Source organism: Primulina eburnea, chromosome 5, assembly GCF_022965805.1.
Source record: "Primulina eburnea isolate SZY01 chromosome 5, ASM2296580v1, whole genome shotgun sequence".
Lineage (NCBI taxonomy): Eukaryota > Viridiplantae > Streptophyta > Magnoliopsida > Lamiales > Gesneriaceae > Primulina > Primulina eburnea.
This window is the reverse complement of record NC_133105.1, coordinates 9,357,867-9,379,821: the sequence shown is the minus strand read 5'-3', so window position 1 is coordinate 9,379,821 and position 21,955 is coordinate 9,357,867. Positions and strand designations below refer to the sequence as shown.

General features: G+C 35.4%; 2 protein-coding genes and 1 pseudogene across 2 annotated transcripts; 2 read left to right on the top strand and 1 right to left on the bottom strand.

Moving 5' to 3' along the window:
- The first annotated feature begins 414 nt into the window (after positions 1 to 414).
- On the top strand, positions 415 to 8,483 carry LOC140832937 (uncharacterized). The gene is given in 9 exon segments (XM_073197246.1): positions 415 to 1,638; positions 1,641 to 2,834; positions 3,530 to 3,662; positions 3,823 to 3,905; positions 4,316 to 4,551; positions 5,238 to 5,324; positions 6,007 to 6,106; positions 6,402 to 6,594; positions 6,734 to 8,483. Coding segments are annotated over 9 exon segments (4,110 nt in total). The 5' UTR covers positions 415 to 843; the 3' UTR covers positions 8,023 to 8,483.
- Positions 8,484 to 10,167: 1,684 nt separating this feature from the next.
- LOC140832934 (tRNA-specific adenosine deaminase TAD3) lies at positions 10,168 to 14,493 on the bottom strand. Its single transcript, XM_073197245.1, has 9 exons — positions 14,245 to 14,493; positions 14,101 to 14,152; positions 13,898 to 13,971; positions 12,994 to 13,112; positions 12,342 to 12,424; positions 12,170 to 12,266; positions 11,281 to 11,730; positions 10,972 to 11,084; positions 10,168 to 10,547 (listed from the first exon to the last, which is right to left on the bottom strand). The coding sequence occupies exons 1-9, from the start codon at positions 14,345 to 14,347 to the stop codon at positions 10,316 to 10,318; spliced, it is 1,323 nt and encodes a 440-aa protein (XP_073053346.1). The 5' UTR covers positions 14,348 to 14,493; the 3' UTR covers positions 10,168 to 10,315.
- A 180-nt stretch (positions 14,494 to 14,673) lies between these two features.
- LOC140832936 (uncharacterized) lies at positions 14,674 to 16,932 on the top strand (annotated as a pseudogene).
- Positions 16,933 to 21,955: the final 5,023 nt, after the last annotated feature.

The window sequence follows — 21,955 nt, the reverse complement described above, 5'->3', positions numbered from 1 at the left end:
AAATTAATCTATATATTTTAACATCTTACTATATAATTAAAGTTGAGACTCCTAAATTGATTAACTGTTAATCATTCTGGTGAAACATTATTAAAATTATAATTATATATTTATTATTTAGCTTTATTGATATAATGTTTTAATTTTCTAAATAATATTTATTTTAAATATTTCAATCTTATTTTTATCTATGTTTTTTTATTTTTAAATTTCTCCTAATAAAATTTTGAAAAAACATCAATTTAAAAATAAAAAAAATCGTGTTTAGATAATAATTTCATCATATAAACACACAAACATATGTATAAAGTGTTCAGATTACATTTATACTTTTATTTTAACTTAAAAAATAAATAAATAAAACTACTATATATAAATATTTTTAAAGTTTGTTTGTATGAATGTATTCACATTGGCAGCAGCACCCCCAAAAGCACTCTTGAATCCTTTTGTTGAGTAATAAATAAATAAAATACATACATATGCATACACGCGAGAAGCCCTTTCCCAGCAATCTCCCCTCTTGGTGAAGAATTGCGTCTCCAGATAACGAATCCTTTGCTGTTTCATCTTCGATTCGACGGTGACAACAAGGATTTCCGTTGAGGCAATTTTTTATATATTTTTTAATTTAAAAAAAGACTCTTTCCGGTCAGATTCGTCCACTTTGAAATTATATGAGGTGGGCTTTACGTGTTGATTCAGATCCGTTGATGTTAGACTGCAGAATTGAGGATTCATGTTTGAGAATGAATTTTCTTGTTAACTAAGAGTGCTATGGGATTGAATTTCATGTGAAATTAATTGGGATTTAAGGGTTTCTTATGTAGCTTGTGAACGAAGATGGATGGGTGTGTGAGATCAGGAGGAGTCATAAAGAAGAAAAGTTCATCGGGGTGTTTAATTATAAAGAAGAAAGATGGAAGTAAGAATTCTGGGGCTTCGGAGGGTTTTAGTAGTGGTAAGGAAAAGAAGAGGCCTAGATTGGCTGCGAGTTACTCGGGTTCAAGTGATGAGGACGAGTCATTGGAGTTCATGAAAAGGAAAGTTATAGACAAAAGGATTAGCCGTGGTTCAATGGGGTATGGTGGGATAGAGAATAGCGCTCAGAAGAAAAATAATCGGCTGGATTTATTTGAATTCGATGAATACGATGAGTTTGATGGGGAGAAGATGAGGAATGATCATTATTCAGAGAATAGGTTCAAGATGGTTGCACACAGTGGCAGTGGGAATTTTAAGAAATTCGGGGTTGGACCATCAAATAGAAATGAGGGGATCGAGAAACGGAAGCATGGACAGTATTTTGATGGTTCTAGTGCTGGAAGGAGTAAGGGACTTGTAGGTGATCAAGGGCTTCAACTGGAGGATGATGAGACTCACATGCCCATCTCATTGCTCAAGTTGAAGTATCAGGAGACGGCTAATGAGCCAGTTAGGTTTCAGGGAAAGAATGGGGTTTTGAAGGTTATGGTAAATAAGAAGACAAAGATAGATTTGACTACTCATCATAAGAGTTATAATCATAGGACGGTTGAAGAAAGAAAGGGCTACAAGTCTGAAAATGCTGTCAAGAAGGATGAAATGGTGAGGTTGCCATTGTATTCTGATCCAAAGCTGCCTGAAAAACAAGGTTTATTCAAAATAGTAGAAGTGTTAAAAAAGACAAGAAGGAAGCAATATTAAAAAGGGCAAAACCATCTGTGACTGAAGGCAGGAAGGCTAAAGATTTAGCAATCGATGGGACTGATACGACATTAAAGCTGGCACCACCAGGTTCACAAGCTAGTAGCTCAAAGAAAGGAGGTTCAAAAAAGGAGGAAGAAAGGTTTTCCTCTCCTGTTAAGGTCACTCCAGTGAGAGGCAAAGAAGCAAAAGGAGAGAAATCTAAGCGAGGTGGAAGCACAGAAAAGCAAATGCTGCGTGAGAAAATACGGAAAATGTTAGTTGAAGCCGGTTGGATTATAGATTATAGACCAAGACGGAACAGAGATTACTTAGATGCTGTGTATATCAGTCCTAGTGGAACAGCTTATTGGTCAATTATTAAGGCATATGATGCATTTCGGAAACAGTTAGAGGAAGATGGTGATAAAAGTAAGGTGGATGTTGGTTCTCCCTCATTTACTCCGCTCTCTGAAGATTTACTGAATAAACTTACTAGACAAACTAAAAAGAGGATAAAGGAAGAAATGAAAAAGAAGAGAAAAGTAGACCAAGAAAGTGGGGACGATCTAAGTGACGAATCTCTCAAACGGAAGCCCAGAAAAATACGAAGTGAAAAATCCTCCCTTATTTTTGGCTCCAGTGTTGTACAGGGAAGAACAAGCAAAATAATAGGGAGATGCACCCTTCTCGCCCGTGGTTCTGATAAAGGGGAAAGTTCTTATTCTGATGGATATGTACCATACAAGGGAAAAAGAACTGTATTGTCCTGGCTGATTGACTCAGGAGCTGCAAAATTAAGTGAAAAAGTACAGTATATGAATCGCAGACGGAATCGTGTAATGTTAGAAGGTTGGATCACAAAAGATGGGATCCACTGTGGTTGCTGCAGTAAAATTCTCACAGTTTCAAAGTTTGAGTTGCATGCTGGCAGCAAGCTACGCCAACCATTCCAAAACATAATTCTGGAGTCTGGAGTCTCTCTTTTACAGAGCCAAATAGATGCCTGGAACAAGCAGGAGGATTCTGTGCGTCAGGATTTCTACAGCATAGATGTTGATGGTGGTGATCCGGACGATGACACCTGTAGTATTTGCGGTGATGGAGGTGATTTAATCTGTTGTGATAGTTGTCCATCAACTTTCCACCAAGTCTGTTTAGAAATACAGGTACTTATGTGGCTTAAATGATTTTTATTTGCTTTTATAACGGAAAACAAAATTGTTGTTCATGTCAATTACAGTGTCAAATTGGAACTAATGATGAGGCATTTATTGATTCTCTTGTATTTTGTGAATAAATAAAGCGATGGCATGATTCTTCATAGCTGTTTGTGCAATTTAATCTTTTCTCTGTATGTACCACTTTACTATATGCTATGCACATGAATACCCTGAATATTTGAAATGCCGACCCACCCGCAAGAACGAACTTGTAAGGGTGACCGCGTCTGGACCGCGTCTGGTGCCAGTTAGCTTAACTAAACTGTAAATGAACGTAATTCTGCTCCTAAATGTTTCATATAAGATGCTGTCGTTCCTTTTAGGAAGATGAGAGGCTTTGCTTCTGAATTTTTCCCATCGATAACCTCGCAGAATATTTGTTTTGAAATGGATCTTTTCTTCACCTCTATATTATCATCCAGTTCCCTCTTCATCATTAAATCTCTTTCTGTTAAGGAGAGTCTAGGAAATGATACTGTGTGTCAGATGAAAGTATCTTGAAACTGGTAATGCTATTTTAGTGACACATGATTGGCTAGATAACATTATTTCATGCTTAGTTTGGCGTTTTTTATATTATTAGCATGCCACTTTTCTTTTTCTTTCCTTTTGACATTCTCACATCTTTTCTATATTTGCAGATTCTTCCTTCAGGTGATTGGCACTGCCCAAATTGTACGTGCAAATATTGTGGGGATACAAGGGGAAATGTTACTCTGCATAGTGATAATGCTACTGATGAACCTATCAAATGTAGCTTCTGTGAGAAGAAATGTATATTTTTAGTGTGTTATTCTTCACCCACCGCTTCGTCTCTCATTACTAACCTTTTCTGTCTCTTACTTGTTTTCATATGTTTTGTTTTTCTTCTCTCTGCCCGTCTTTGTCATGTTTTGTTTATAACGTATTTGAGTGTGAATCCTATGTTTTGCAGATCACAGATCATGCAGGGAGAAAGTGTGTGCTGCTTCTTTAAGTTCTAACAATGCATCTATCTGTGGACCTAATTGCCAAGAGGTAATAACAGTGAAGTTTCAGTTTACCGTTCTGCTCACATGATTTCAGTTTTTGCTTCTGTGCTTTCGTAAGTTTGCTGCCTCTTAGCTGGTCATTGCCTAGGAAGCTGGTTTTTCTACAATTTTGCGAAGTTGCTGTTTCAGCTCTCTAATCTCTATTTTCTGCAAAAAAATTTACTTCTGTGAATCACTAAATCGATAGAACTCAGCCCTCATATTGATTTCTCTATGCTTGTTTTACACAAGATGATAGAAGTTTTACTGCATTGGATGGTACATAAATGTTAAAAAAATTGTTATTATTAGTTTATTGATCCCTTGTTCAATTACATCAGCAGTGTTACTGTCCTTTGCTATTAGAATTTATTGTACTTCATTAGAGAGTACGTCTTTCTCATTTTGTTGCTGCAGATCTATGATCACTTACAGAAATTGCTTGGAGTCAAACATGAACTGGAAGCAGGATTCTCATGGTCTCTTATTCAAAGAATGGACGTATCTGATACATCGCATCGTAATTTTCCTCAAAGGGTGGAATGCAACTCTAAGCTAGCGGTTGCTTTATCTGTGATGAATGAATGTTTTTTACCAATCTTTGATCGGAGGAGTGGGATTAATATGATGCACAATGTTGTATATAACTGTGGGTAAGCAGTTAGTTACCAAGCTAAGGCTTATTTTTGGGTAATGTGATTCCAGTTCAGGGTCTGTCGTCTTTATTTATATTTACACTTGAATCTTAGATCTCTCTGGTTGCTTAAAATTGTGTTTTTTCTAAAGTGAGTTTATATCTTGCGTGTTTCCAATATTTGACAGGCGGCTCTAAATTCCTTATGTATTTGCTAGTTTTGAAGTGAAAATTTATTTGCTTAGCTACCATTCCTTCTGAAAGTATTTTGAAGCTTACAATGTTAGCAAAAATTGTGCTTTGTGGAATTACCGTTTTCAAGCACAACATGTGTGAGCATTTTTGCTCACCACTAAAACGTTTTTTATATGAAATTTTCCTTAATGGACCTGCTCATTTTTTATGTTCATTTATTTGTTTTATTTCTTATGTAATTTAGTAGTTCATATATATGTTATTCACTTTTTCCCCATTCCTGTGTTTTTACTTGTTTATGTGTTTGCTTTTTTTTTTTTATTTTCTTCACTATTCTGTTCTCTATATCCATCTTTTTCTTGCTTTCTAATGCGCGACACAAACTACACTTGTATTCTGTTCTCTCTGTCTCATATGCTTCTGACACAAACTCAAACCCTACACCTTTTTAGAACAAATGATGGGAAGTCTGCAACTGCTGGTACTGAACTTTTGTCTCTAATCTTGTAGATCAAATTTCAATCGACTGAATTATCGTGGCTTTTATACAGCAATTCTGGAAAGGGGTGATGAATTAATTTCTGCAGCATCGATCAGGTAATAGAATTTGAAATTGAAGTTGTAGCTGGTGAAGCAATAGTCTGATATGGTCATATGGAGCAACTAATTAATTTTGGGAGAATATTTTACTGTCACAAGCTCTGAGAATAACATTTTCATCATCTAGATTCTAGCATTTGGTGACTACCGATTTGAGTGCCTGCTTCTAAATAATCAGACTTTCAAACTGAGAAGGAAATCAACCGTTGTAAATCCATAATGGAAGTTGGATTGCCATCATTTCTGTATTTTAACGTGTATATATTGTGCATTGAACTATAATCTCACTAAGTGTTATCTTTCCTGGCATGTATGCTTTTTTATTCACCTTTGCCATGTCTAATACTTGAGATCAAATTCCCCTCAACCATGGGATGTTTCAAGGGATTACAATAATTTTTTCATTTGCCTGTTGGTTTCTTATCTGTAACCTGTAAAACTGCAGTTTAGTTTTTAGTCCCATTTTTGTTGTTTGTCTGTTTGAAATCTTACAAGTATGATGGTTGTTTATGGCGGAATGTAAGTCATAAAATTGCAGTTCTGTATTTTAGCCCTATTTTTGTGTGATTATTTGGAGTATTACTAGTATGATTTTGTTGTTTATGGTGGTCTGCTTCATAAATTCGATTAACCACCAATGAAAGCAAATCTAATTGTTTTCTTTATGTTTCCTGGTTAGGATCCATGGAACCCGTTTAGCTGAGATGCCATTTATTGGGACCCGCGAGATCTATAGGCGTCAAGGGATGTGCCGACGGCTTTTGTCTGCTATTGAGACTGTAAGAATTTGACATGCTATTTTTATCTGTTATTGATGACAGCAAGAGTTTGACACACTAGTACAACCTTATCAAATATTCGTACTTTATACTTTTTTGTAAACCAGTGGAATGCTTGTACATCACATGAGACTTCCTGGTCATGATTATCCATGAGTTCTTGAAAATTTAAAATATACCTTGTCATGAACCGTAGCCTGCTTACTCCTTTTGGATCTTCTTGACAGAAAAGTGCACCCTGCCCCAGTCCCTTTTATTGAATTGGTGACTTAACATCCAGTTTTTATGATTTTAGGCACTTGTCTCTCTCGGAGTTGAGAAGTTGATTATTCCTGCCATATCAGAGCATATGAACACCTGGATGACAGTTTTTTCCTTCCATCTACTTGAAGATACACTCAAGAAGGAAATAAAGTCTATGAACATGTTGGTGTTTCCAGGGACAGATATGCTGCAGAAGCAATTAATAAAGCAAGAGATTTCTGAAGGTGAACAATTGCTTGCTAAATGATAATAATTGTATTTGATCTTGCACATTATTTTCAAACATAGAAAACTTGAACTTTTAAAGTTGCCTAGGAATTTGTTCTTAATTTATCTTCTCCTTTCCCCCTTTTTTTATGGTAGGCGTGACAGGTCCTGAATCGAATAAGAATCGAATTCAGCAGGCTGTTTTGTTGGAAAATCCTCTTGCTGATTCATCATTGGAGGACTCTGAAAGGGCGGAGGATGATTCTGGAGCATGCCACGAGACCAATCTTGATGAAAATGTTGGTGCACTGGATTCTGATTCTCCAGCATCAGTCTTTCCTTGTAGCGATCCTGCATCAACTAGTGTGCCCGATGCTCTTTGTGAACCTGATAACAGGCTTGCCTGCAAGGGAACTACTGTGACCTTGTCTGACTCTGAGATATCAAAGGAGCAAATAGAATCCTCAACTGGCTTGAAGTGTAACTTCTCTTACTCAGAAAATACTTCTACCCCTGTGGATAATGCCAACTCTTCTATCAATGATTCTTTAGATGAATCTCTAGACAAAGCTGAGGCTAACGGAAATCCGAAACCTATCAATTCTAGCGGCGAAGAAGTTGCGGAAGTTGAGGATAGTGTGGATTCCTCAGTGAAGATTTCTGAGGATGCCTTCCCTGAAACCATAGTGACGGATTGCTGTATTAAATCTTTGCCTGGTGCGAAAGTTGAGGATAGTGTTGATTCCTCGGTTAAGATTTCTGAGGATGCCGCCTCTGGAACCATAGTGACAGATTGTTTTGTTAAATCTTTGCCTGCTTCAACCTTGGAACCGTCAATAAAGATTACTACAGTTAATGCCAACGGGGAATCAAATTTTGCATCTTTTCCTTCAGCAGTTGTCAATCATGATCCCTCAGTTCAGTCTGACGCATGCTTGAATCAACCGACCCTTCCTATCATGAAAAGTATCCCTAATTTATTTATAGAAGCTTCAACTGGTGCTATTGCTGCTACTGATGCTAAAATTGATGTGATCAGAGGTGTTGTGGATTCCTCAACAATCACTGATACCAGTGATGATAAAATTAATGATCTTTCACCTTCTTGCACCAAAGAGGACAAAGAGAACGTGAGAGTGAGCGGTGTTCAAATTGCTTCTGCTGAAGAAATTAATGAGAATCGAAATCCGGCCCCAAATTCTACAGTTCTTGATAGTGGAGAAACTGAGGTAAAAAACAATATGGTTCCAGGTATAGCTCAGAAGGAAGTCGCTACTTGTTCTGAAACTGATAACTCGAATGGAGAAATTGAAAGTCCTCATGCTGTCAATGTGGAAGTTTCCTGTCCTATTACTTCGCACGAACATTTGGCTCTGAATACAGCAACCACTGAGAATCTGCCCGAATCCAGTGGAATCTCAGATAGCAACCATTTGCAACCTTGAACTGGTTTGTGTTTTGCTACGATTGTAAATTGTCTACCGGTTGAGTATTGTTTATTCTGAAGATATAATGCAGCGAGCAAAGAGAGAGACGGGGTTTCTTGCTATCTAGAGCTATCAGACACCAGTACTTGATATGTATCGACTTTCTCTGTTCTCTGAGGTCTGGTGCGTACGATTTTATGTTCTTTGATATTCCAACTGGTTGTCTGCCTGCGGGATGACCAAACTGGATCAAATAAGATACAAAAGAAGCCTGAATAGTAGCATCCTTTATGGACTGAGTTAAGAAAAACAACGGATGTAGGTAGGTATTTGTGTTGCGTTTATATGGCGTATGCGACTAAATAATATTTTTTTGATATTTGATTTTAATCTTTTGTTCCAATTGATAGTCTAACTGCAAATACTCTCTGTAGAAGCTGGTAATTTTTGGATGTGTTTTAATCTGCTTGATTCCTCTAGTGGTCAGCTTTCTTTAGTGATATATCTTTCTCTACTCGGTTATATTTATCACTGACAAGAAAAAATATAACTACCATAGATGCAACCACGAACGACGACCATGAGAACGTCGTTGCACCCTGGTTCGAGCACAATGGTGCAAAGGACCTGTGTGTAATACTAGTAAACATACATATTTTAGCCGTGGATGGATCCGTGCTAGAGGCAAAACGAGTTCATGTGATATGGACGGTCAAATTGACCAACAAGAATGGTTGATAGAGTTGTCCAGCAGACAAAAAAAATGGCACTAATACAAAACTGAACATATAAAAAAAAAAGACTAGCAGTGCTAATGTGAATTTATCTGGTGTTTGATTCGAGATATTCAACACACTCGTGTTTCATTCATTCATGTTTTCTTATAAACTTTCTATAAATTTATAGAGTGAGTAATACAAATTGCAGAACATTTAACTCCATTCCCGCAAGTAATTTGATCGTAGTATCCAATTTTTTGTCAGGTAAATGCATATTAATCAACTTCTAAATTTTTTTAACAAAATTTGTCAAATGATGTATATCAAGATCAAGCGTTTATCATTAGACCAAAAACTATATCTGTTAGTCAATGCACAATTTTATTTTCTTATACTCGTGATAACGTAGAATGCACCTACTTGAGTGTTGTGTGCTAATAGGTCGGATGTTAGGCTCATGAGTTCGGAGATGTGCGTGCCTATTTACCGATGCTGTCTTATATCTCTCAAAGATCAGTCTTACTTTCCCTTCCGCTAATACCATATTCCTTCCAAGAAATATATAAATATGTTTCTTGGGAGACTTGAACACATGACATCGCTCTGATACCAATTGTTAAGATTAAACACTTACCATCATATCAAAAGTAATACCAATTAGTCAATGCACAGTTTTATTTCTTTATACTCGTGAGAACGCAAAGTGCACCTATTTAGGTGTTAATGAGTTGGGTTGTTTAGGCCCATGAGTTTGAAGAGGCATGTATGTCTGTCTGATGATGTTGTTTCATATCCATTGAAGATATATCTTACTTTTTCCTTATTATCAGTCATGTCTCCAACAGAGTCATGTCTCCAACAGAGACATTATTACATGTTAAGATGTTACTCTACTTTTTGGAGACCCACCACCTAATCAACGAGATCAAACGACACAACAACAGTAGCTTAACACACCTGAACTTTTAATTTATTCTTATTTAAACTTAATTCAGATCAATTCGGTAAATGGGGATCATTATTAAAATTTTAAAATATTTCACTAAGCATCTATTATTTCTTTTTTTAAAAGGTGCGGCCAAAATTAGATTGTTATTATAGCTCTTTTTTTAATAGCATTGTACATAATTTTTTATTACGACGAAACTCACCGTCATTCTTTTTTGATATACAATGGATAAACTTCTAAATTAATGCAGAAGATTCTAAACCACATTAAGCAGATAAATCGTATTAGACAATTCTTGTGCAACATGCACACATCAAAAAGTATTGATAAGAAGAATCGAACTTCTGGTGATGGTGAAACATTCCCCAACTCCAATTGACACACTCTTCGTGAACACATCGTACATAATTTTTAATAGATGTAAACGTCGACGAAAAATAACTTTATTCAGGCTAATTTTCAAAATTATACGCAATTCAAGTAATTACATCAGAATGAGGCAACATCCCCTGCATGGTCCTCTTTTTATTCCCAAATAACCCCAACACCAATGCGATACACTTTGAACCAAGAAATCTTAATTTTCGAAATATAAATGATACATTTTGATGTCCTGGGATCAATTATATAATATCTTCTAAAACTATAATATTACTTGAGTAGAAGTAGATTGATGCTGTGGAGATTTTGTTAATGCCGCATCTGTATCGTCTTTAAGGATCTGTTCAGGTAGCATGACTCTGAAAACAACATAGTGGTGATTCAAGCTTTTCTCCCCTTGCAACCTGTGTACGCTGCCTAGAGCACCCTCCTTTGGATTCGGGAACGCGTAAAATACACGTTTGATTCTTTGATGGACAACGGCCATTGCGCACCTAAATCACATAGTCAAGGAAATGATTATGTCCTCGAAGGAATGCAAAATTGAGATGTAGTTCATGACCGAGGTAAGATTGCCGGGAAAGACATGGGAAAATATGTTAGTTAAACTCCCTTCTTTTATCGTGCTCGTAGATTAAAATGATATATTTTATTGTTTTACGACATGTATGCATGCAATTTTCATAAAAAAGTTGCATTGCGGGCCTACATTCATGAATTTGGTAGGATCTTGCTACGCTCATTTTGAACCCTGGATGTTCATTGAAAACGACTCTACCTAGGATCCTAACACCCTGACAGCTTTATTTAACACTCGTTAAAGCTCCATTTGCAAGCACACTCGAGACATGAGGAGGGAGAGCGGAGGGCTACATATGGTGCATACAAGGTGCCAGTAATGTAGATAAAGTAACTTACATGATGCATGGTTCCCACACAAAATATATGTCATAGCCGGTGCATAAATAAGGTCTCATCACATCACAATTAAACCCATCAGCGTGCTCATTCATGTCCACCTCATCCTTAACCTGAATGGTACATTGTAACACAATCATATTCAAATTAGATGGAAAGATTATACACACATGCGTATTGAAGTTACTACAGTGAAGGCTTTAGTTGAAAGCATTTAGGACAATAAAGATCAGCTCTCATTACAGGCAGACTGTCGAATGGAATACACAAAGCTAATGCTTGTCACCAATGAGAAATTCAGGGTCTTACATTTGTATTTGTCTTCGATCTTTTCAAAGGAGACCCTGTCGGAGAAGACACCTCATGATCCTTGCTACTGAAATATGCAGAATGTCCATTTAAAGGAAAAAGATGCATGTCCCTTGCAGCAGCTTTCTCAATTGCCACAAGGGCAGCATGATGTAAAGGGTGACAAAAATCAGAACTTGAATGAAATTGGGGCTCAATCCAAACCATAGGATTTAAACAAGAAACATTGTCATATTTTAGGTTTAATTCACCAGATGAGCATTTGACAAGAAATAATGGATCATTTTTAATTTCAGTGGTCTCATGCATGGTAGCTGCTTCAAGCTGTTCTGCAGTGCTGGTTTTCTTGCTAGTGAATTTTAAAGCAGCATTGCGAGATTGGACCTGGTCACATGCGGAAGCAATAACCTGGCAAGTTGAAGGATCCACTATAACAGCAGCATTGACAACCTGCCAAAAAGAGTTGGCTGATAAATAAAATTATAACTAACACAAATTGCAGCAGTCAATCAAAAAAATAAAAAAAAACAAATATTATAATGAGATATCATGTAACAAAAAACCAATGGAGAAATGGTGATGCACATACAGAGTTGCACCTGAATAAAAATCGAATGAGTTTAGCTGAGAAAAATTTAACATTCCGAGTAGTAGTCTTAAAAGTGAAACCGTAGCAATTGCATTGAAGTTTGAAATCTAACAACACTCAAGGTAAGTTAGAATATGGAGTACGTAAAAGAGTAATTTTGAGCCACAGAAACTCACACTGAAATTACTTGAAGGTTAAAGGTAAGATGTGAGTCTTCGTCACAAAGTACAAAATCTATGAGACTGATATTAGACACTCTGAGAGCAGCGCAAGCAGAAAAGCTTATTTAATATTACTCACTCCAACATCAGATTTTGCCAAAGAAACTGCAATCTTCATGAAGTTGAAGACTGTGATCGAATCCTCTTCACTAAATCCAGTTATGCCATCAATATTGCTGCAATCAGAAATGGGTGATAAGAAAATGAAAATTAGATTAGGTTGCCTCGAAACATTATCACCACGAACTTACTAGGTAGGTGGATGGAAGGAAGTTGGCCACAACTTGCATTGCTCCTCCCATTCTTCTTTGGTTAATGCAGCATATTTGCATACCTAAATCATATTACATAGAGTAGCTTACTCATGGAAACATTTTGAATATCATATGACATACAATCACATATCATAATTATGTCTGCAGAAAAAGAAAAAACCACTGTTTATTAAAAGTTCACGTACAATACACAAGAAATGCTGAGTTATGAATTTCAATTGATCATTTTCCAGACAAAACCACTTGAGAAAATGTATATACAATACAATTATACAAATATCTAAATCCAGATCTTTGTGACCTAAAATAAAATATTTAGAAAGTCCTTCCTTGTCGAAACACGAAACTGATTGAGCTTTTGCCAAGTAACTAGATGGAAACTTACTATCTTATCGTAAACAAAAGATGAACTAACATGGAGAGAATGCATGAAAAATATAAGACACAAATTTGATCATTCAAAAATAACTTTTAAACTAAAGAATAACCAAGAAGCAACTACCCATGAGATTTAATTCTTCCTAGATAAAGGTTTCTGATTTAAGCAAATATCCACTCAGGCCTAAGAAACAAATCAGTCAAACATGTAGTCCAATTTATAAAAGCTAAAAATACGAGGAGAACCCACTTTTACGATGAAAGTACTCAACTGGTACGTATTTACAAGTTCAAGCACATTCTTTGGCATATTGTTGGGCTCACCATCACCAGAAGCAATGCACAAGATTACAGATAATTGAGTTTTTCCTGTCGGATAAATTTGCTGTTAGTGCCCAATTCACAAAAACCTTTACAATTCTAGACTGAGCATTAAAAAGAATTGAAAAAGGTGAAACAAAGTCAAGGGACGTGACAAACCTATGCTTAAAATTTCAAGAAAGTGGTCCGAGTTTAAAAAACAATACATGCTCATTCCCTTACTTGGCATCATAAATCTTAGGTGAATTAATTGCATGATAATATTCTTCCTTTCAGTTTCCATTTTAAGAAATCACAAACAAAAAATAGAGACCTACGGGAAAATATATCAAGCTTGAAGGTAAATTTGATGCTAGACTGCACTCCAGATCCAACAGTCCCCCGTCGAGGACAAATGTTTTTCATGTGGGGTCAATCATGCCATATGTTTGAAGGAGCAACTCATATGAGTTAAATTAATCTGCTGGCTCATTTCCATATTTAATAAATTAATAAATTAGGTAAGATATGCGCTAAAAACCAACATTACCACATTCAAAACCAAGCCTATAACAAGGGAAAATATGATAGCCAATGTACCCTCACCTTAGAAATTCTAAGCCAATACCAAAAAGCTAGGAAATTTTGGTTAAATTCTTAGCAAGACAGTCAGTAATTCTTTCAACATTATGATTTATACAACGAGTTCGCACAAGGAAAACCAAAAGTTCGCAAGATAACTTATTTTGCAACTGCTGTTAATAAAATTCGTATTTATGTAGTAAAAATAATTATCTACGACCAAATGCATTTAACGGTGAACGACCAAAAGAAAAAAGCAATGGACAAACTACCTCCATCGAGAGAGGTCTTGCGTATACGCTTCACATGGCGGAGACTTTCTAGAGGTGCTATTTGATTCAACTTCCTAAAACCAAATCAAAAAAAGTTTTTTTAAAAAAAGAAGGAAATTTGCAGTCACACACAGTCTATGAAAACATAAGAAGACGTTCAACGACTCAAAGCAAAAGGAAACAAGGTGGAAGAAGCAGCAAACCTGACTACAAGATTGGCGCACTTGGGTTCGATCGAAGCAGCAAACATGCTCACTACAGAAAACAGTTCAAACTTTAAATCAAAACGAAAAAATAAAATTATAGCAGCTTGAAACTAATGAAACTCATCATGTCTAAATATATACCAGTCTCCTGTAGGTGAGGAGGAACCGGAGCTTTGTCCGGAACGTGAACGATTTTCCAGCCCTGTGATAAATCTGTTGGTGTTTCATCACTTACGCCGTTCATTGTTCTCTACTCCGACAGGCGGCGGCGCGGCGGATTTGGCGTTAGAGGCGGCCTGAGAGACTGATTTAGATGGAAGTTGGGTATTTAAAAGATTATGGGCTTTTCCGATTCATACCTGGGCTACCAATTTGGGCTCAATTTGAATTATATTTTCTAAAAAATATAATAAAGAAAATATAATAAAACATCCATTTTTCTATTATTTATAACAATGACATATTTAATTCAATTTTATTTTCATATAAATATGACTGAAATCATGATTTTTTTTTTTGCATATATCTATTTATCGTATGATTAAATCTTATATATTTATTTAAATTGTATTATATTATGTTTATATATTTTATGTATTTTATGGGACATCCACATTGCCGATATCTCTTCTTTTAACATAAGGTTTTTTAAAAGATTTTTATTGATTTGGTTATCGCTCCAAATAACAGTTTGTTCGATTTTGACGAATAAAATTTCGGTTTTGTTTGCTATGTAAAATTTCGATTTCACATGTTATATATTTGGTTTATTGGTTAATGACAAATTAAGTTTTTATTGACTTAAATAGTATTTACGAAAATTTATGTTAAATGTTAATCGATTTCTACGTATAATTTTCAAATATTTTCTTAATTAAAAATTTAAAAATCTTTAAATTTTAATAAATCCGAACCGTATCTGATGGAGCTTCTCTAACCGACGCAAAATTTGATTTTCTTTCAAAAATTGCAAAGGAATAAAAATTAAACTGGATTTCCTAGTTTGAATTCCCCAATAAATTCGGAGCTAAATCATCTCCGTTCTGTAGGCTCAAGACGAGGAGGATGTGTCACTGGATCACCAACTGTTTGATAAATTGTCGAAAAGAGAAATCCCATCAAAGTTCTGGCTTTGAGAGAGTCTTATACGGTTACTAAATGGAATTTGTACTCTCAAGAAGAATCGCCATCTTGAAATCGGTGTTGGGAAATGAGACCGAAGCGATGTCGATTACGATGATAATATAGTGCCGAAAAATTGCGGAATAAAACAACCAACAAGAACACAATGATTTACGTAGTTCACCCAATATAGGCTACGTTTACAGAACACTGCAAATTTTATAACAGGAAAATATTACAACAAGTGTATACACCAATACACTCAATATCTCACGATCTCAACCCAAGTATATCGAGAAAATATTTTCTCTAACTCACACAAGAGAATTCCCGTACTCAAAAAAATACACTCTTTTTATCTATGCACCATATTTTCATCAAAGCTGAAAAGCTTTGATTTTGACATACAATAAATGAAGGAATTGAGCTCTATTTATAACTAATTCCATCCACCAACTATTGTAAACATTCCACGTGAGATATGAGATTTAATATCATTTTATTTAATGTGTGGGCCCCACCATATTAAATAAAAAATCACCTAACCATCGGTGGCGAATACTCATTCGTTCTAGGCTGTAGTCAATTTTTTTCAGATAGAGCCGCGGGATTTTTTGGTCATGAAAGGGAATATTCTGTGACTAGTAGGATCCATCTTTCGCCATTGTTCATGGATAATGATTCTAGCTTGAAGGACTGCAAGATCGAACTCGTGGATGATGAAACCCGGCGAGTTTCTTCGGGATCAAAGGATGCTTGGATAGCCAAGGAGAAGCTTGAAGTATTTAAAACGAGGCCTTTGTTTCACGGTCAAGATGACGATGGTGGCATTCAGGTGGTGAATTCTGTCACTTTAAATGCAAATGAGCATGATTTTGATGATATTGAGGATACGAGGATTCGCCGAAATTTGTTTTATGAGCTTAACAAGGATTCCAAAGAGTACGAAGAGTATACATTTGATTTCCACAGGAGGAAATCTTTGGAGGGGAATGATAACAACAAAAGCAAAGAGAACAACAAGAAAGAACTTCAAGGCCGAAATCCATTTCTGGGGTTGAAGAAACATCAAACAAGGATCGCCTGACAAAAATGAACAAAAATAAAGATGGTAAAACTGAAATTCTTGACAAGAATAGACTCATGATGGATCGGTTTCACGAATTGGGAGACTTAAGTGCCATAAAGAAGCAAAGAGTTCCCACTTTCAATCAGCTGACGGCTCCCTATCACGAGCCATTTTGCTTGGATATATACATATCAAAAGGCTCAGTACGTGCTTGCATCATTCACCGGGCGACTAGCAATGTTGTAGCCGTGTCACATTCTATTTCCCTATTTCCAAGGATATGAAATTCGAATTCGAGTCCACTAAGAATAGAAGTGCTTGTGCTATCGTCAGTGCAGTGTTGGCCCAAAGAGCATTGGCCGATGACATACATAATGTGATCTACACTCCGATGACTGACATTATTGCAGTTGTTGGGAGAAAGCTGGAAACAAGTTTCACGGTATTCATATCATCTCTTAATCGAGTTCTTTCTCTCATCTTATAACATTTGAGTACTTAATTCTATAGTATTTGTGATACGTTTGTTCTCCTGTATTGAGAGAGTGTGTGTTCTATCTAAAAACACAGTGAGTGGTTGTATATCATAAGATATTATACTGAAATTCTTTTCATCTTACATGTGATTTATATCCTAATACTTTTAGGGGTTTTCATAAAAGTATTTTTATATCAGGTTTTTAGGAGTATTTTGATATCCTTGGAAATAGAATGTGACTTTTAGGAGCCATAGCAAATTTTTAGGAGAATAAAAGTATTTTTATCCTAATACTTTTAGGAGTTTTCCTAAAAATTCAATGTAAGATAGGCAACTTAAAGTAACTTGATCAATCGATGAAAGCTTCTTCTCTACAATAAAGATAATCATTGATATGAATAAATGTATTCTACTTCCATTTACGGAATATACATTTTGCTTATGCACGTCACCTTTCACGATATATTTGTTGTGGTTACGTGACTTGGAAATCACAATTGGATTTTTGTTTGACCCTAGCTCCATTATGCTGGGAAAGAAATAATATTTACATAGTTCCTTGGCTTGGTCTGATCATAATCTTGATTATAAAAGTAAAATAATGAGAGAGAGAATTGACACTTATGTAACGATTATTTATTTTTTTAAAATATATATGTTTTAATTATTCACCTAAGCACAAGTAGCCTAAAAGTGAAATACAGGCTAGGCGTCCCATTTATATTTGGGCAGAACTTGGGTTTACATCTATCTAATACACAAACTCCTAAAGCCCACTTCAGTTGCCTTCTCACTTTACGCTTCTCTGATACAGAAATTGATGTATGGATCAACAATGTCTCATTTCTTATACTCTACATTCCATTCTGAACTCAAATCTCCTGAGCTACAGTACCAATGAAATAAACGGCCCAAGGAGACGCGTTTCGACACATAAACGCTTACAACGACTTCATGCTTAAACCGACTCGAACCGGACCCGAACCAGGCCCTAGCCCGACCCTTAGACATAACTTAAGACCATGATACACCCCTTTCAAACTCATAACTAACGCCTGAGCCCCAAAGAAAGCAAGAGCCATGACTAGCCTAACCCGTCTCCCATTGGTGCAGCTGGTTGCTTCCTGGTCCAGCTACCTTCCCTAGCCAACCCAGCCCTGAACCAACACCACCAGGCCCTCCCTAGGACCCTAAGGCACGACCCAAGACACTGCCACACGCCATGGTCCTGTCCAGCAACCGCCCCAAACCCCACAGACGTGACTTGCTCTACGTGAACCTAATTGCACAGCCGCAGCTTCCTTTGGTCAGCCTCTTAGCTGGGCTTTTTTTAAAAAATATTATAAATTAATTAATTCATTATAATAATGTGGCAAAGTGGGGAGTTTTACAAAAATATTGCAATCCGGGACTCACTGTCCCGGATTCTGACATTTTTTAAAAAAATATTAAAAAAATAAAAAAGAAATTGTGTCACGGATTCAAATGAATCCGTGACAGACTGTCCCGGATTCAGAATCCGGGTCAGTCTGCCACGGATTCTGACTCGGTCAATTCCGTGTATAATCTGTGGCCTCTTTTCCTATAAATTGCACCTAGTGTTCGACATTTTTCCATCGGCGCAAACATTCATTTATCAATCTTTACCCAGTATTAGGCATTCTGCGCAAATATTTTTTCATCGATCCTTCGGCACAAATATTCGGCATTCTTCCTACTCAACTATTTTTTTCTCGTTCCGTGATATTTTTTGTTAGTTATAATTTTTGGAATCGTGAGGAGTATTAGAATTTTGGAGAATTCCGTCGAATCTCTGTCTAATTTTTTTTCTTTCTATATTGAATATTTTTTTGTATAATATTTACGATAATGTTTGTTATTTATTGCAAATATTTAAAATCGTTCGCTGATTCAATTAAAAATTTCGTATAACTACATTTTGAAAAGGTGATTTCCATAATTTTATATATTTTAATTATGTTATTTATATTTTATTAATACAATCAAATTTTTTTTCGGTTGCATTTTAATATTGTGTATAATTTTGTTAAAGGAGACATTTATTAATCGTGTGACTTATGAAAACGACAAGTTTTTTTTTCTTTTAACAAAGCAAAAAGAAAAAAAAGGAATTCCATTAGTATTGAACTGTTATGTAGGACATGCTGCGATATGCTGTTAAGAAAGATTGACAGTATTTTTTTTCTCCCCAAATATTGTGCTTCTAAGTTCTATGTTGTGAAATTTAGCAATGTATCTCTTCTCTGCTTAAACCTAGCCCCAGGCCCCCAGCCGACCCATACACCAGACCGCTCCCCACAACCATCACAGCGCCTCAAACCCCAACTCACGCGTGGATGACTTCCCACGACTTCTTGGTGTTCCAGATTCGGTTCCAGTCCTTACCAAACCCTCTACCACCATCTAGACCCTACTCCATAATCCAACCATAGACCGCAGCAATAAGCCAGAGGGATCCGCCAAGGTTCAAATCAAGAAAGCCAAGAAACCCGACAGTTCATGCACACAAATTTCAGAAAACTTTTCCCCCTTGTTTTGATCTTAATTTTTGCATATAACCAATAATTTCATGCATAATTCGACAATCACAATAATATGGATTTGAATTGTGCAAATAGAATGATTGAAAACATGCCTTTGCGTTTAACGCTCGAATCGTCGAGTCGCGGGGAAGTCGGTGGCAATCGGAGCGACGTTTGCGGATATTTTTCTTGTGTAAAAATTGTGTGAGACAATAGTGCTTTAAGGTGGGGAGGATCGGTGATGGGTAGAGTCCAGGAAAAGTGCAAAAATCCAAACTCCAAAGCTTGAAGACTCACGGCGGCTGGTGTTTTTTTATTAGCTTAGGTTAGTTTAGGGTTAAATAATCTCTAATAAATAGTTTAAGCATGAGTTAGGTAATTGAATTAACCCACAACTTTTATTTAAAATTTAAATATCATGATCAATTTAAAAGATTAATATTTCTATTTTCAAAATGCCATTTTTAAAAAAAATCTTAAATTCCATTTAAATACTAATTAAATTAATTAATTAAGACATAAAAATCATTAATATAAAATATTTCATCACAATTTCAAAGATTAAATCCTTAATTTTCAAAAAATTACATTTTGAATGCTTAAAATATTTTAAATCGTCTAATAACTAAATTCGACTTTTAAAATGCTAAAGTTCATTAATCATTTAAAATAAATAATTCTTTGGTTTAATATAACTTTTAATCTTAACACCTTAGTCGTCTCCGATCTTTTTTCTCCGGTCTGACATTGAATATTCGTCTGAAAAGATAAAACTTGCGAAAACGTTTTAAATTGCTTAAAATAAACATGTAAACCTTTAAAAATCACCTAAAGAAAATAAATTAGCAAATTTAAAGTTTTTCATGCATGCGGTCTACGTGAATGAATTTTTCGGACTTTACAAGACCATCAACATGATGATCTTTATTGTCCGGTATATATTACATAAATTTGTCTTGATTATGACAATTTTTTTTCAAAATTATATATGAAATGGAAAATTGAAATTCTTTTCTTGTAAAATTTTAATTTTAGTTTGTTATATTTATACTTTTTTTTGGAATTTTGGTCATTTTTCGACGTGACATTCATTTATGTGTTATCACATCAGCATTGTTGGAAAGGATTAAAATTACCAAAATTTAAAGAGTAGGTCTCATGTGAGACCGTCTCACGGATTTAATCTGTGAGACGAGTCAACCCTACCCATATTCACTATAAAAAGTAGTACTCTTAGCATAAAAGCAATACAATTTCATGGATTACCCAATAAAGATCCGTCTCACAAAATTTGACCCGTGAGACCGTCTCACACAAGTTTTGCCAAATTTAAAAGATATTGGACTAAACGCAAATTTAACAATATAAATTACCCAAATTACAACGAAACAAACCTACATAATAAAAAATACAACTTATTCTAAACGAAATATACATTTTTGGGAATACAGTTTCTGAGAAAGGAATAAAATTTATTTTTATTTATATGTTTTAATTGCTATAATATGTAGCATTTCGCCATATGATTATCGTCATATTTTGATTCATATAAGGACTAGTTTTTTGTGCATTTCAAATTTTATGTCATATTAATGATATATTTATTGCTCCAAAAGGTGAAATCGTTCATCTTAGATGCCCCTCACACCCCGGTCCGACAGGATTGTGAGAGGAGGTAAATCATGGTGACTCAGCCAACCAGCAGCAGCTAGACCTTATGCTACGCCGCGCACAAGGAGCTCCCCCTCATTGGAGGGAATTTAACTCCCACACTGCCGCTTGCGAGACTCAATCCCTGGTCATTGCTCCAAGATTTACTACTGCTGACCAACTGAGCTAAACCCATGCGGGATATTAATGATATATTTATTGTATGTACTCGTGTTCGTGTTGCTCGTTTATGGTTGATTCGATGCTACATGTGGGACAGTACACCACATGACTTGGATGAACAAGATTTACACACATATACAATTTTAAAAAAATTAGTGGACCCCATGTATATGTGGCTAAATTTGGGTCATTCATTCTATCATGAGAGTAGAGCCCCTACATGTAGGATGAAATCAACCCTTGTTTATCCTGCTGAAATAATTATAAAACATGAAATTTGTGATTCTTTTCAAAATAAATATTTTTTTATGAGCGATATAGTCATTTAGAAATTTAAAAACGTAAATAAATATAAAATTAAAAGACTTAAAACTATTAAAGAAAAAAAATGTCGAGATTATAAAATAAATAACGCCAATATAATAATAAAATATTTAATGAATATTAGTATAATAAATATCTAGAAAATTCAATCCATGGGGTTGAAAACAAAAGGTAGAAAATTTCCCCCATTTGTTAGGGTATTATTTGTCATTTTGTTGTTGATAATTGAAGTTTGGAATATCCAGGCACACAAAATTAGGACCATGTTAGATCTCTTTCAAGGCGAGAAGAGGGAATACATTTCTATAAAATATGAGCAGTTATTTTATGAAAAGTTTTTATGTATTTATATTTGAAAGATAACATAGTTTGATCTGGTTTATATCTTATATAAAAAGTAAAAAGTTTAATATAAAAAATAATATAAGCATGTAGAGTCGAAAGTCAATATAACAAAATTGACTTGCGAGATGTGACAATCAT

Coding starts and splice junctions, on each gene's coding strand:
- LOC140832934 (XM_073197245.1), bottom strand. CDS start 14,347: ATGAACGGCGTAAGTGATGAAACACCAACAGATTTATCACAGGGCTGG. Junction 12,425..12,993: donor TGAGTACTTTCATCGTAAAA/GTGGGTTCTCCT, acceptor AATATGATTTAG/GTATGCAAATATGCTGCATT. Junction 12,267..12,341: donor TCCTTCCATCCACCTACCTA/GTAAGTTCGTGG, acceptor TTCTGATTGCAG/CAATATTGATGGCATAACTG.